Genomic DNA, 17,220 nt, shown 5'->3' with positions numbered 1-17,220 from the left:
CCAGCATGTTTGTGAATTAGAACTCTTTCCAACAATGACTGTTTGGTTTTGAGATCCATCTTTTTACTCCGAGGACAACTGAGGAACTCAAATGCAACTATTACAGAAGGTTCAAACACTGACTAATGCTTCAGAAGAAAACACGATGCATTAAAAGTGGGGGGGGTGAATTTTGAATTTGAAGATCAGGGTAAATTTGAACAAATTTTGTCTCCTGGGAAATGTGTAACTATCTTCTGTAGCCTCTGAAAGGCAGCACTAAATAAAAAATAAAAAAGATATTTAGGCAAAATAAGAAAAAAGTACACAACTCCAGTATTTTCAAAAGTTTTCACCCCTGGCTCTTAAAGCTTTGTTTTTTTTTTTTTTTTAGAGCTTCAGTGAGCGTTTGAACCATCTGTAATAGTTGCATATCAGTTGTCCTCAGTGTGAAAAGATGGATCTCAAAATCATACAGTCATCGCATGCGATTGTCTCGTCGGTAAAGCCGTTTCTGTGATCAGTACTAGTAAATCTCCATTATGTGCATTCAGATGGAGCGTTATTTAATACACAGAGCCGTAGTCACACTCATAATTGAATGCGATTTATCTCTGATTATCAACACGATATTGTATAGCTTGTCAGTGATCTATGGCTCTGTGTATCAAATGCCACTCCATTTGAATGCACGCGATGGAGATTTACTACTAATCACAGAACCGACTGAGATGTGCATGACAATCACATGCGATTTATCGTGCAGCCCGAGAAAGGGTTCAAATGCACAAAAATGCTGGAAAACCAAAGAATTTGTAGGGTTTTTCTGAAGAACAGCAGACAGTTTAACTGTTCAGGACAAACAAGGGACTCATAAACAAGGGGACCATTCAAGTAACAACACAGCATTAAGAATCAAGGGGGTGTAAACTTTTGAATTTCTCAATTACTTTCACTGAGCATCAGACTTTTTGGACTTTGTAACCTACAACATCCAGCAATAAATTTCATTAATCGTTAATCATTTTTTTGAGAATCACTTACTCTTGCTTTGAACAAAACCAAACAATATTTAAATCTTAATAGAAAAAAATCTACCAAAATCTCCTAAAAGAACAGAACTGACCACTATTAAAAAACATTAATTGTATTTCAATGCTCAGACATTTGTCTGAGTCTGCTGCACTCTCTGATATATCTGCTAGACAACACTATAAAAACAATATAGCCAGATCTAAATCTGGAGGATGCCTCGTATAATTATGTAGTGCCATATTCCCCAGTCGTAAAACTTCCTCTGTGGTAAAGCACTCAGTGTCTTGAAATACAGGCTGATAATTATTTTTGACATTTCGGATGCATTCAGGGCTCCTGCAGTAATTTGTCGGAAAAGACAGAAGCTGAACCAATCACCTGCCAGGACTCAAAGGATCAGCGACATGTCAGCATGACACCTCCTCAGTTTCGGGGGTCTCACAGTAACCTGAGTTCATGTGAGGCTGTCCTAACTCAGAAACTTAAGTGCCTGGAGCTCCAAAACAGCTTGTCTGGGAATACAGACCTGGGCTACCACAAGAGTCTGGCCCTCGACCCCTCCTGCCTGCTGACGCCTCCCAACACCCCTCAGAGTCTTGAGCAAGCCGAGCTTGAAGCCAGTCTGCTGGAGGGGGTGACACAGCAGACGACACGCCAACACAGGAAAGGTAACATCGCTTCATCATAACCAAGCAAATTCTCCAACAGATTCTGACAGAAAACCTGTTCAGTTAAAAGGATTATGAAACAAAACATGGGAAAACACAATGTTTTCTTGCGTATGCATATAGGTTTACAAAGATTTAAACCTACTTTAGCACTAGTACTACTCATCTTCTGTTTGTAATATCTCAGACAGTGTGTTCCCTGATTTCAAAGGCAGGGTGTATTGTCTTTGGAGGCGTATTGGAGTTGCTGGTGTTGATGTGGAGTTGGGTTTGTGTGCTCTGGCTGCATGAGGAAACCAGCCCGTCTCTTCTCTAGAATGCTCTCCCACATTTAGTATATTTATACAGTAAGCAATAGTCAGGTGAGGTGATTGTAGAACTTTTGTGTGCAAGAGTGAGTCTTTGTAACTGGTGTTGGCATCAGGTTAATATTCAGAATTGGCATTCCTGAGCACTTTATTTCTTGCTTAGAATTGGAAATTAAGGAATCAAAATTACGCCTCGTAGAGACATTTGTAGGAAAACACAAATAACACTTGCTGATTCATCAGTGACGAGAAATTATTTCCATGATAAAAGCATAAAACAGATCATAAACTTTTACAGCATTGGAAAGCAATAAACAGTAAGCTTTCATGAAGTAAAGCGAAGTATGCAAATAGTACTATGGTCCAGTGATGAAAATTCCATGCTAATGGCATACCCTGAGTAACCATTGTAAATGTCCAAAAACAAAACAAACAAACAAAAAAAACATGGTTAATACCATGGTGTTTTTTTTTTTTTTTTAGTCTTTATGTTTTTGGATGGAAGAATTTGTATCAGGACACAATGGGAAAGTTATTTAAGCCCGTATAAAAAAAATAAAAAGGTAAATGCTATTTTTTATCTCACAATTCTGACAATTTTTCTTGCAGTTATTCTTTTTTCTTGTTTTTCTTTTTTTTGCAGAATTGTGAGATTTGAGTTATAAAGTCACAATTCTGCCTTTTTTCTCTCAGGATTGTAATATAAACTCGCAATTGCGTTTTATAAAGTTAGAATTGCAATATAAAAACTCTCAAGTCCTGACTTTTTATTCTCACAATTGCCAGTATAAATTTTGCAATTCTGCCTTTTTTCTCAGAATTACGATATAAACTCACAATTGTGAGTTATAAAGTTCAATTTTGAGAGGAAAGAAAGACTGTTTCTTCTTATTGTGAGTTTATATCACACAATTTCTCAAAATTGTGACTTTATGACGCAATTGCGAGTAATTCTGAGAAATAAAGTCACAATAGCAAGATATAAACTAGATATAAGATATAAACTATAAAGTCACAATTGTGAGTTTATATCTCGCAATTCTGAGAAATAAAGTCGGAATTTTGAGAAATAAAGTCAGAATTGCGAGATATAAAGTCACAATTCTGCCTTTTTTCTCAGAATTATGAAATAAAGTTGGAATTTTGAGAAATAAAGTCAGAATTTCAAGATAAGAGACTTTTTTTTCTCACAATTGCCATTTTATATCTTGCAATTCTGACTTTTTTCTCAGAATTGTGAGATATATACTCGCAATTGTGAGTTATAAAGTCCAGTTTTGAAAGGAAAAAAAAACCTCTTTCTTTTAATTGTGAGTTTATATCTCACAATTCTGAAATTATTTCTCAGAATAACTCACAATTGCATTAAAAAATTACAATTGTGAGTTTATATCTTGCAAATCTGAGAAATAAATGTGCAGTTCTGAGAAATAAATTCAGAATTGCAAGATACATACTCGCAAAAGAGTTGTAAAGTCTAGATCTGATGCACAAAAAACGAAGAATTTTTGACTGTTTATGCCACCAAGTAAATTGGCAGCTTCAAATGCAGTTCAGTCAGAATTCAAAGCTGAAACTGTTTCTACACTCAAACATACAGTAATATGGACATTTGTACATTTAGATATAAAGAGTGGTAGAGCTCTACATGTGGCAGCCTGTTCCCATTGGTTTCCCGCCTCCTCTTTTGAAAGACTAGTGTGGATTTTCCTAATCAAAGGGACTCTGCTTAGACCACACTGGTTTGGTGGCTAATTCATCCTGCTTCTTTGGTTGTGGCCCAAATCCTATAATCTGGTTCAAGAATTACAGAGAGGTGGTGATGTCAGGAGAAAAAAAGAGCAGTGGATAAAGCATCATGGGAATTTACAGTTGGCTTGCTTGCTGGAATCTTAATCGGGACGGGCATTGTTTAGGACGCTGGCCGGGTGGCCAAGCACCGGAGGAAAACCCTGTGTGTTTTCACCAACCCAGTGCAGATCTTTGGGGGAACATGAAAAGATGTCAGAAAATCAGTGTTCATACTTAAAGTTAAAGTCAAAAGTTTACATACAACTTGCAGAATCTGCAAAATGTTAACTATTTTACCAAAATAAGAGGTATCATACAAAATACATGTAACTTTTAATTTAGTACTGACCTAAAATAAGATATTTCACATAAAAGACGTTTACATATAGTCCACAAGAGAAAATAATAGTCGAATTTATAAAAATGACCCCGTTTAAAAGTTTGCGTACACTTGTTTCTTAATACTGTGTTGTTACCTGAATGATCCACAGCTGTTTTTTATTTAGTGATAGTTCTTCATGAGTCCTGTGCTTGTCTTGAACAGTTAAATTGCCCGCTGTTCTTCAGAAAAATCCTTCAGGTTCCACAAATTATTTGGTTTTCCAGGATTTTTGTGTTTTTGAATTCCTTTCCAACAATGACTGCATGATTTTGAGATCCATCTTTTCACACCGAGGACAACTGAGGGACTCATATGCAACTATTACAGAAGGTTCAAACACTCACTGATGCTCCAGAAGGAAACACGATGCATTAAGAGCCAGGGGGTGAAAACTGTTTTAATTTGAAGATTATGGTACATTTATTTTGTCTTCTGGGAAACATGCAAGTATCTTCTGAAGGGCAGTACTAAATAAAACAAATACATATGATATTTAGGCAAAATAAAAATGTACACTTCCTCATTCTCTCTTTGCATGATGTTTCCTTCTGGAGCGTCAGTGAGCGTTTGAACCTTCTCTAATAGTTGCATATGAGTCCCTCAGTTGTCCTCAGTGTGAAAAAAATGAATCTCAAAATCATACAGTAATTGTTAGAAAGAGTTCAAATACACAGGAATGTTGAAAAACCAAAGATGTATGACCTGGACTCATGATTCAGTGACAATTGATTACTTTGTGCTTCTGAACTAGTGAAGACCCTGAGTTGATAATGTGATGTGTTTGATTTTGTTTTCTCAGTAGAGAACGGCATCACAGGAAACCAAAGAATGGAGGAGGATGAGGATAAAAGAGATGAGGTGTTCACCGTAGAGCTGATGAGAGGACCTCATGGTCTTGGGCTGGCGCTGGTGGATGGAATGGTGAGAATGAGCTTTGTTGTATTTTTAACACACACTCTCCATTCACTGTAGAAGATGAACATTTTAACATTTTAGGGCCGTTCTTATAAGCAGATTACATTTTGTCTTTTGTGGTTGGTCATTCATTGTGAGTATGCTGTTGAAATGAGCCTGTTTTATATACAAAAGGACAGTACTTCAAACACACTTCTCTCTAGAAAGCTGGTCAAATGAAAACCGTAATGCAATTTGAGCGCTTGCTGCATGGCTTCTCAACAGCTTCAAAACTAGGCCAGTCAACAGCTGTTATCACTAAAAATAATCAGGGCTACACTAGATCTGCTTTTGGTTTTTAAAACCTACCTTGCTGTATCCAGCATACATAGACAGCGTCTTAACCTTTAGGGATACTTCACCCAAAAATAGACAATTCTGTCATCATATACTCACTAAGACTTTCGTTCACCTGAGAGAATTATGTTCCTCCATTGAAAATCCGTTCACCCAAAATGTTGACGCTTCAAAAAGTTCATAAAGACATTAGAAAAGTAATCAATATGAATCAAGAAGTTTAATCCAATGCTAGCTTCGATTTTTGCTCAATGTGTTGCTACCTCAGAATTGGTTTTGGCCAAAGATGACGTGGCCTTCACATCAGAAGTGCATCTGTGATGCCTAAAATGCTGCCTATGTAGGAGGCTCATTAGCTTTTGGAAGAGAGCCATAGTCTCTTAGGGTTGCTTTGTTCGCTTTCTCAGAAAGTTTGGCCCTGTAAATGACTTGGTATTGCTGACTTAGGTTTCAGCTATGAGGTACATGTGTGGGGGGTTCGTTTTACGAGAAGCGGCTCAGTAGGGGATGAATGGGTTTGCGTTGGACACACTATTCGTCTTTTGAAGCCAATAATGAGTCCATAGCTTGACTGAATGTGAGATCTCCTGCTTTTCCCAGAACTGCATTGTCATTGAAAAGGTAGACCTGATGTTAACAATTAGATGAAGTTGAGTCTTCAAAGACAATAAAACATCTCCTTTATCTATGTGAGTCAGGATGCTCTCAAACAAATGCAGCAGTTCCACTAAACTGATACAGAGAATCAAACTCATTTCCTGTTGCTGATGGATCATCATGTAGTCACCTCTAATCTTGTGTCTTCTCTTTGTTTTGTCTTATTCCTGATAGAAAACTCCTCTGCAAGTGAGTGGGATCTACGTGAAGTCAGTGGTGCCAGATTCCCCAGCAGCCCTCAGTCAGAGACTAAGAGTGGGCGACCGCATTCTGGCTGTCAATGGAGTCAGTCTGGTTGGAATAGATTACCACAGGTGAACACCAGGCATTTCTCTAAACATTTAACATGCTGCCTTACTGCTGAACCATAGTGTAATTGTTGGAATGGCCAAGGATCAGCAATTTCCATGTAAAACTGATCAGGCAGACCAAACTGTAGGTCGTAGAGACTTGAAACTTGGAGGCATGGTAGTACTCACACCACCGACAAAGGCACCAAAGCTCGCCCCAATCGGCCTGGAGGGGGCGCTACAATGATCAGAAGTATAAAATGGCAAAATTGTAAAATATTTGGGGTATTTTTGATTTTTTTTTAAAAAAAATTGATTTTGCGAACTAGTCTTAGGGTTTTTGGCCCAATCGGATCCAAATTCTCTGGAAAGAGAATATCAGTAATTATCAAAAAAAAATAAAAAATTAAACTTTTGACTCACCATCACAAAGGGACAGCAAAACGTTCGAAAGGAGCAGGGCCACTTGAATGCCTATAATTCCTGAACGGAATGAGATATCTATCAACATAAGAGCTGCCACTAACGACTTTTTATATAGATTAATCTATCGACTAATTAATCGATTAATCTAAACGACTAATTTCCCACAAAAAAAGCTACTATTTTATTTTATTTTATTTTTAATAAAATAAATTAATCGTAGATGCTTTTGATAATTACATTTTAATGGAAGTAATGGGAAAGGATTTGATAAAAATAAACCTGTAAAGCACGATTAATTAGACAAGTGTTTGATTTTTTAAATGTACCCTTTGGGAAGCTATAACGGTATCGTTTAAAAAAGGGGCCTGTCCAAAAATACCCAAAAGCCTAAATGAAAACTGAAAACTTCACAAAACCTGGTTTTCAGGTTTTTAGGAGATCGAACCACAGCTTGCGCTATAACAGACATAAACATTAAAAAAGCATCAAATTTCTATGGCGAATTATCTGTATTTGCCCTTCTTTTTTTTTTCCAATCATTGCTTTAGGTGGTTACAGGCTTGCTAAACAATACGTAATGTCTTTTTCCATATTTTCTTAAATGCCTTAAAGTGAATGAACCCTGATAATTGCTGCTTACAGCTATATTTTTTAACTAGATTTTTACAGGTTTTGTTAAAAGAATTAAACCCCTGGTCAGAAAAATTTCAAGCAAATATATTAAATAGGATAGGTATAAGATTTGACTCGACATAGGCAAGACCATAGGCAAGACTTATACTATTAAGAAATTGTCCACATTATTGGATCCTTTTGATACAGGTGCTTTTAGAACAGAGTTATTTTTAAAACTTATATTTAGCCAAAAAAAAAAAAAATATATATATATATATATATATATATATATATATATATCAAAATAATTTTTTATTTCTTATTTTGGTTTTGTCACATTGTCAAATGACCTGGAAATGTTCTGGACAGGTTTAGTGAGATTTACTTTATAAGATTTAATAGTGATATCTAAGGTTTGATCACAGATGAGATCAATCCTCTTGGCACTAAAACTGACTAATGCTTTGTCTTTTCCTGTCAGTGGACGAGAACTCATCCGAAAGTCCAGCAATTCTCTTCGATTACTAGTGGCCAAAACTGAATCCAGGAGCAACAGCAAGAGCTTCATCACCAGATGCTGAGAAACCAAACAGACTCGTCTGGATGATTGACTGTATCATCGGACATTGATGTTTCCTCATCGATGCATTCAGTCAAAATGTCAGGCACTGGAACTCAATTTATTGCTGCAACCAAAGGAGAGACAATTCAAATGACTGCATGAATGTTGCTGTTTGTGTTGTCTTTGTCTTTTTGTCTATGATAAATATAAATCTACCAACAGCCAAAGTCTCAAATAGCCAGAATAATATGTTCATATCCTCCTTTTTTAGTACCATTTATTTCGCACTTGTCTTTCTTTTATGTAACATAGTTTACCAGATGTTTTCCAATGTTTTATTTTTGTTTAGTATCTGTCCGTCAGTCATTTTCTGGTTTCCTGAGAAATACTTGTGGTCCAGACAGAGTGATTTCAGTTTCCCTAAAAAACAAACTGGAAGAGACATAGTCACACAAATCCATTTTCTATTAATAACATCCACACACTGCTGTAAATATCAGTCAGAACTACATTAGTTTTATGTCAGTTTTTAATATGTAGCTAAAGTTGAATTATTAATGTGTTGCTGATGTTATGAAAATATGTACCATTTCATATTGATGCCATTTCATGTTGTTGTTATTATTGAGGTTCCTGATGTCAATCATAATTGATGATGATGATGATGTTCTTCCTCAGTGCCAGAGAAACAGTGTTATATTGTGTCATCTGTGCTCATGATGGCATTAAAAAAACATTTGGTTGCAATATTTATGTTGATAACTGTTAATGTACAAGTGTAATAAATATTATTTTATTTCTTTTTAAGGAAAAGAGAAAAACCAAAAGTTTTTGCTGTTGGTTATTTGACTAAGAACCTTTGGACTTTCAATTAGTTAAATTTAAATTCATATCCATTTATTTTATGAACATTTTCTATGCAAATAAACTCCATCAGAATATCCCATAATCCTTCTGAACAAGATGATCGTGCACATCTATCCAGTTTTCTATCCAGTGTTAATGTATTTCCTTTTGAACAGAAAGTTGGGTGATGTATATGCATCATTTTAATAGTTTATAGGTGTTACACAGTTGAAATACATCAGAAAAAACAATTTTGTCAGCGTTTAGCATATAAAGGCAGTCTGGATTTCAGAGGCTCTTTAACTGGTTTTACTGCTCTGCTGGTCTGTTAGTCTTCAGAGGTTTTCTAGTGAAATCTAAATAAAGCAACACAGCTGCTTTGAGATGGAGTCTACAAAAGAACATGGAGGAGCTCAAGGGTGAGTCTGAATAAAACTACTGCTCACCGCAAAACTCAACCCCATTTATAGAGCATTTATTGAGTGAAGTTTCCACTGCAGCAACAACACACTTGCAAACACGGCATATACTGGAGCTCATGCTGAGACTTTAACAAGATCTTTAGACACATTCACCTCTCTGTGTAGATTTTAAGTAAGGGATAATGTACAGGCAGCCGGTAGTTATCGCAGAAATAAGCCCCGACAGTGTGATCAGGACAGTCTTGTATCACACTGAAGGGGCTTATTTCTGCGATAACTACAGGCTGCCTGTACATTATCCCGCTTATTACACGGCTACTTGCCACATAAGGAAAAAAAACTGGACATGAATTTGAAACCTTTTATTGGCATATTTGTTTTAAATTAACATTTTTATCCTTCCGCGAAACGATATAGTACCACGTGACTAACATTCAAACTGTACGTTAGTAAGACAATTTAAATAGATTAATGTCGAAATTTTCCATTGTTAATTGTGGTTGTCCAGTGTTTGTCACAAGATGGCGCCAAACGGTAATCTTTGTTGGCGCGGAGGGATTTTAAACATACAAGTACTGGCTATGCGTTATTACTTTGGAGCGGTGATTATTTGAAAAGAACGAACCTGCAAATGTCTCAACTGACCAATCAGAATCAAGCATTCCAAAGAGCCGTGTAATAAAGAGATTTACAGCATAAGGAGAGCCAGCATAAACCAGCAAAGGGCCAGCATCCCAGCACCGAAACATACCTAACCAGCATATGCTGTTTTTTTTTTTTTTTTTCAGCAGGGGACTCACTTGACTCTCAGTGATGCAGGATAGTTGTGTTCATATATTCCTCCACTTGTGTGAACAGAGATCTGCATGATGTTTGTCTCCCTCTGTTGAACTGAATAGAGCAAAACTCCAGTCAGATTAGACACTTGACAATCATTCTTGAGGACTGGAAAAGAAAATACAAAGAGAAGGTAAGTCAGGGTAGATGCTGTACAGAAGACAAACACAAGACCTGTGAAGGCAACAGTCATTATGCATTTATCATTTGACAATCAGTCCTGGTGAAGCTACATTTAAACTGAAGAATCTCAATACAAGCAACTCACGATTTTAAATAGATTTTAACAAAAGTAAATCTGCCCTTTTAAAACAAAGTAACTTCATTTTAAATTTGAAGGGGACTATTGGGGGCAATTCCAGGACTTTTCTAATGGGGCAACACAGCGGGATTAAGACCCATGTTTTTATCAAACAAGGGACTCAAAAACAACCATCGCTAAATAAACAAACAAAAGTAAAAAATGAATCAAGGGGATGTAAACTTTTGAACTGGGTCATTTTTATGAATTAATTTTCTCTTGTAGACTAAACATCCTTTTTTTTAAATGCCTCATTCAGGTCAGCACTAAATACAATAACATCCATTTTGTTTGATAATCCCTCTTATTTTACAGTTTTTTCCAATTGCTAACACACAATTTTTCAAACTGGTCTGGTTTTATCAAAATACTTAACACAATTCACAAAACCACACACCCAAACTGCAAAATACCTCATATATCCTGTAAAATGAAGCACTGCAACCGAAACTACACATAGCATTATCAAAATCAAACTTTTGCATGAAATGGCACACACTTCATTCATATTACCAGATTTTTGCCTAACCAACTACACACTCTTGGGCATAATGGAAAGCACCCCCATCTTTAGTATGCTTTGCCATAATACTAAAATATGTATCAGATTGTTCACATTCACAGAAATATGCAGATACACACACATCCTGTTGCAACATTTTTTTATTTTATATTTTTTTTCACTACAGTAAACAAGTCAGTGCAACATATGCACAGCAGATATATTTACATGGGACTGAACAAAAATATTCTTACAAAAAACAGTAGACTGCAAAATAAAATTTCAGAAAAAATATATTACAGTTAAAAAAAAGAAAAGAAAAAAAAGCTTCTCACCTGTGGTCTTTTTATAGTGTTTACATCCTGATTGAAGTGTTCACAATTAACCATTGAGGTGTTTGGCCAGGTGGCACATGTAATTGGCCAATTAGCTCATGCAGTGTAATTTTGAATAGCAGTGTTTTGAAATGGCAAGCATGTGACTTTATGTCAGATTGTTGTGTCTTATGCAGAGAACTGTTTTCAGTGCATTTAAAAAGTGTCATTTTGAATTGCAAAATGTGTGTAAAGCAGAAAATGTGTTTAGACTTTTGGAGACTTGAGAAGAAGTTTTGCTCTCTCTGTGTCAGTTTAAATAATTGTGCTGTGCATGTCATTTTAGTGTGTTAGCAATTGGAAAAAACTGTAATGAAATAATTAACATTTTGCAGATTCTGCAAGGTGTATGTGAACTTTTGAATTCAACTGTATTTGTTTATTTATTTTTCATCTATGCTACAGAATTTTAATTCACTGTTTTCCCCATGCTGTCTGTAAATTCTTATTGGTCCTGTGGATAACAGGTTTTGTCTTTGTGTTTCATGAATAAATATACTGCCAGAAAGGGAGTGAGCAGAAGATCAGGACAGTGGTGCAGAGTAGAGGATGGATACCCGAGCCGAGCCCGACGGTACCCGACGGAACCCGACGGGTCGGGCCGGGTTCGGACAGATATTTAGAAAGGATGCTCAGGTTCGGGTCGGGCTCGGTCACCTCAGCGCGATAGTGCGCCCGTGTTATGACGGCGCTTTTTGCCCAGTGTGCACTGATGCTCTCATCTGTTGACATTTCCGAACGCTTTTTTTACAGTGGCTTAATAAAAGCGGGCTTTCCACACAAAAAAAGTGCATGTGTCATTAGTATGAGTAAAAAAGAGATTTTAACTGTGTCGGGCTGGGATCGGGCTCGGACATAAATATCTTAATGCTTGTCGAGCTCGGGTCGGGTTCGGTTACTGCTCTGTCGGACTCGGGCCGGGCTCGGACAGAAAAATGCGGCCCGATCCGCACTCTAGTGCAGAGGGATGGCCAACAACCCCACATGACAACCGCTTAATTCAGTCCAACATGATGTTTAAATGGAGGACTTTACAGAGAGGGTCAATGGCCTGCTTCAATTTCATAACAAGTTCTCTCTCAAGATGCATGTGTTTGTTCCATTTATATTCTTGCACACCTAAATTGCTTTCATGGCTGTACATTTTTAAAGCACTATACTCTGGGTATTTTTGGATTGTCTTTTAAATGTTTTAAATGTTATTCTAACTAACTTTAACTATATGTATGTGCTATTTTATTTACACATTACACAATAATAATTACACAATCGCAAAAATTGCAAAGTACTGTAAAAATACAGTATAGTAGTACTGTTTTGTAGTTGTACTACTGTAAAGTTGCATTAGAGTACATTGCTGTACAACTGAATCACTGACTCACCCGATTCATTAAAAAATGCTGAATCATCCAGTAATGAAACATTAAAACAACTGTTTTCTGTGTGAATACATTTTAAAATGTAATTGATTGCTGTCACATGATCCTTCAGAAATCATTCTTATGCTGATTTGCCGCTCTGTTATGATTATTTGTTCTCAATCATTAATAATGGTTCTTGTTATCAGTACTGAACATTTTTTTTCTGCTTCATATTTTTGTGGAAACCATGATACATTTAATTTTTCAGGATTTCATGATTTATTTTTCAGGATAGAAAGTTCAAAATAACAGCATTTATTTAAAATAAAATCTTTTGTAACATTATAAATGTCTTTACTGTCATTATTTTTTACAAACAGTAGGTTTATCATGGATTTGATAGCTTATCATAAAACTGTGGACTGATTTTTAGCCAGTTGCAAACATGAAAGCTGAAGAAAGCCTGTCAGTGGACTGTTCTCTGCATTTCCAAGAGACTAAACTTCCTCAGCCTAATGACTGCATTTGAAATTATTTACACAGGCTGTTTAATGCCGATCGTGACTTTTGGAATTTGAAGATTAGGGTAATTTAACTTATTTTGTCTTCTGGGAAAAATATAAGTATGTTCTATAGCTTCTGAAAGGCAGTGCTCAATAAAAATCTTCATTCTGTTCAAAAGTTTTCACCCCTGGCTCTTAATGCATGGTTTTTCATTCTGGAGCATCAGTGAGCGTTTCAAACTTCTGTAATAGTTGCATATGAGTCCCTCAGTTGTCCTCAGTGTGAAAAGATGGATCTCAAAGTCAAACAGTCAGATTTGTCTAAAGAACAGCAGGCAGTTTAACTGTTCAGTACAAACAAGGGATTCATGAAAAAAGGGGGATGTAAACTTTTAAAAGAGGTAATTTTTATAAACTAAACTATTATTTTCTCTTGTGCACTGCGTGTAAATGTCTTTTATGTCAAATCGTATTCAGGTCAGTACTAAATAAAAATTAGCATGCATTTTGTATGTTAAGCCCTCTTACTTTTGTAAAATAATTAACATTTTTACGGATTCTGCAAGGCGTATGTAAACTTTTGACTTCAACTGTAGATAAAAATTTAATTAATTTAAATAATACTTACAAAAACTGCCTTGTGCCATCATTGCCCTTATTCCCAGGGTGTAAAGACAAGTGGACCACACTAGAGCTGCAAGAAATCAAGTACATTTGATTCGATAATGTATTAGCGTACTTGTTAACGATATAGTCCATAAACTATGTATGTAGCATATATATATATATATGTATGTATTAAAAAGTGCTCATGTTTGTCACTAACAGGCTCGAATCAGACAACAATATAAAAGATATCCCTCAAACCTAGACTCGATCTGCACTGACAAACAAAGCGTCGTTAAAATTTGACAGGAACAAAATAAAACTTACCAAAACTGTCTCGTTTCGTCTTCCCATAGTTACAAAAAGCATCGACTCTAGTTTTGGTCGAAATAAACCATAAGCTAATTCATTATGTGAAAACGTCGGGAACGCAGCCGGTGAAATTCTCCGTTCTGTAGGTTTTTACAGTGCTGTGTAGGCTACTTGTTTTACTCTTTTCCATGTCTGATTATTACAAAAGCAGTTTGTCCAATGAAGCCTTATGATCGAGTTGTAGGAAAACAGATGTCTAAATCAGGTATCATTACCACCATAAAGCCTTCCTTGGGGCAAAATGGGACAAAGCCAAATGATTATCAATGCGTTTATTCACACGTTACATCCAGGCGCTTAACCAGACGCAAATCCACACGTATGTAATCCAGTTGCAAAGTAAAATGGCGCGTATTCCGTTACAAATTCTAACATACTATGGCGTTCATCTATGGCGCGTACTCCGTACCAATACCGAACGACCGACCGACCGACCGAACAGCCGAACGGCTAATCGAACGTCTGACCGCACGTCTTGAACTCTCTGCGGGTGATCCACGTGACGACCTCACGTGACGTCAGCGCTATAAAATTTGGACATTAGGAATTAAAAATGATCAAATAATAACTCTAGCTTTTATGTTTTTTGCTTGTACTTGATTGGAATGTTGATGTTTTCTGTATTGTCTCTGTATTACTGTATTATCTGTTTATGACATTAATAAAAAAAACTCTTACCCTCTTTCCACAGCAGGTGGCAATGTATAATAAATGTAGTGATGTGAATAGGTTTAACTTTCAAGGTGTACTTAATTTAACATATTAATGTTGAAATCTTATTTTTTTTTATCTTTCTTTTTCAAAAGTGATTTCAATGTAATTACATTTTTAATTCGAAAAAGTTTATTAGAAAATAAATTTTCTAATTTATATATATATATATATATATATATATATATATATATATATATATTTATTTAGTTAGTTAGTTATTTATTTTTATAATTGTCCTACTAATCGTAAGTATATGATTAATTAAATCATTTGATAGACTTGGGTAACACAATTTGAATGTACTTTTATGAATGTACATATTAATGCTGCTAAAGAAATCGGATATCAACGCAAAACCCACTTTTAGTCATATTTATTGACGTGTAATACAGTTACAAAATAATTGATAATAAGCTTAAAAACATTACGTCGTGAATTGGGAACTCAAGGAACTCAAGTAAGTAAGAACATTAAACACTAACTCACAGTAGGATTTTTTTGTTAAACAAATGAGTGTGTCGATATGTATTGTTATTGTGATATAAGTCTTATAGCGATCAATGCAGTAAATTTAAAAAAAAATGATATGCTTAATGTGTATTATTGTATCAGTAATCAGGCACGTGCAGAGGGGGGGGGGGGGGGGGGCGGAGGGTGCTCGAGCACCCGCCCCTTTTGCTCAGATGCCCAAAGTGCCCTTCTGTCAGAGGGCACCTGCAGGTCCTAAAAACTCCTCAATTTAGTTGTATCAAATTTAAGGCCATAAAAATGTTGAAATATGTTAAATAGTATAAGAAAATACTTAATTATAATTTAGGAGGTCGTACATTTGGGGATGGAAAAACGAGAATCGCGATATGGCTGGATTAAACTTCAAAAGGCAATGATGTCATTGAATAAATATGCACGCTGTAGGTTTCAAAGTCAAAACGCGGCACTGATGTCTTTATATGAATTTATCTGAATGGAAACCGACTGTCCTCAGAAACATGTCGTTGTCATTTTCATTTATTGCCTGATAAACAGCGTTAATGCTGATTTGTATACAGCTGTTACTAGAGAAACCTTAATATTTCAGCGCTCTTAAAGCGCCCCCTTGTGACAGAGAGTGACTTTTTCTTTTCCACATTTTTTCAGCTCTTTATGGTCAAATTATTGCAATTATCGACCCACGTTGTTATGCAGCAAACACAGAGTTGTAAATGTGAAAGAAGTTAATGTGCCTTCTAAAAATCTAAACAAATAAGACAGTAATAGTTATGTTTTAAATACATATAATAAATGATAAACTCGGTTTATCCCTTTTAATGGAATAAAGGCTGAAATTCCATTGTATAAGATATTTTGTTTTGTTTTGTGTAAAGCTGTATCTGAATTAAAGATCATGCCATTTTATGCCTTAATATTCTACCGTACATTGTCAAATCCTACTCATACTGTTCATTTTACTTCTGCAGCTCTTAAAAAGGATCACAATTTGCCTTAAATTGATATTTAAAATATTTTAAATAGTGAAATAAAATTCCTTCCTTAATATGTTTGTTTTATTTCTATACTCTGCAGTAAAGCCTGTTGTCTACAATCGTACAATACAATACAAATTGTACAATACAATACAAAGTGAAAAAAATATTACTGATTCTGTTGTTTGAGTCCTGGAAGGCATTTAAACTTCAAATAATGCATAATTTGTCTTATTAATGACATTGTTACTTGTTACATAAATAACTGGATGCCTACAATGAGGTGATGGACCCTAGGGGCTCTTTAATGCCTTGTTTCAGATGCCCTTTTTATACTTTGAGCACCTGCCCCTTTAAAGGTCTCTGCACGGCCCTGTCAGTAATATTAAAAGACCACACACATCTTACGAATCATATTAGTATGAAATGCATGCAACACAATAGCCTACGTTTTTATCAGCTTACTAGCTTTTATTGTGACAATGTGGGAATACGTTTTTTTCTGCCATTTTCCCAAAATCTTATGTTTCAAAAGTACATACGATATGCTATTTATGACAATGTGGGACTTGACGACAATAATGCTACACTTTTCGGTCCTTAAATAAATAAAAAACATTTGTATAGGCTAAAGTGTTTGTTGAGTAAAGAAAACTATACATTTTCAACGAAACAGCTGGCATCGCATACAAGCAAGAGAGAGAGAGAACCAAAATGTGCGCGTGTCGCTGTAGGCTACTCCATTCACAACGTGACTGTGTGGATTTATGATATTTGAACATTTTTAATAGATAATAGATATTATAATAGAAGAATTTACAGAGGGGATGCATTTTGTCATTTTACTCAACAATCCCTCGCATCCCTCTTCAAATCGAGCCCTGGGTATAACAGGTTTATCGTTATACTAACCACAATAGCCTATATATATATATTATACTGTACAATGAGATAA

The 17,220-nt window shown here is 35.7% G+C and overlaps 1 protein-coding gene and 1 long non-coding RNA gene across 2 annotated transcripts in view; one reads left to right on the top strand and one right to left on the bottom strand.

The window, feature by feature from the left end:
• radil2a (Ras association and DIL domains 2a) overlaps window positions 1-10,003 on the top strand; it is a 45,167-nt gene extending 35,164 nt beyond the window's left edge. The window contains exons 13-16 of the mRNA XM_073843470.1: window positions 1,346-1,682; window positions 4,963-5,084; window positions 6,246-6,385; window positions 7,884-10,003. Of these exons, the coding sequence (XP_073699571.1) occupies window positions 1,346-1,682; window positions 4,963-5,084; window positions 6,246-6,385; window positions 7,884-7,983 (699 nt within the window). The 3' untranslated portion in view covers window positions 7,984-10,003. The remainder of the gene's footprint in view (window positions 1-1,345; window positions 1,683-4,962; window positions 5,085-6,245; window positions 6,386-7,883) is intronic.
• On the bottom strand, window positions 7,743-14,536 carry LOC141338303 (uncharacterized). The gene is made up of 4 exons (XR_012355819.1): window positions 14,044-14,536; window positions 13,739-13,804; window positions 10,033-10,177; window positions 7,743-8,088 (listed from the first exon to the last, which is right to left on the bottom strand). It is a non-coding gene; the product is annotated as an uncharacterized lncRNA (long non-coding RNA).
• Between the last annotated feature and the right edge of the window lie 2,684 nt (window positions 14,537-17,220).

Source organism: Garra rufa, chromosome 1, assembly GCF_049309525.1.
Source record: "Garra rufa chromosome 1, GarRuf1.0, whole genome shotgun sequence".
In the NCBI taxonomy this organism is placed as follows: Eukaryota; Metazoa; Chordata; class Actinopteri; order Cypriniformes; family Cyprinidae; genus Garra; species Garra rufa.
Note: the sequence above shows the minus strand (reverse complement) of the source record. Positions and strands in the feature narration are given on the sequence as shown.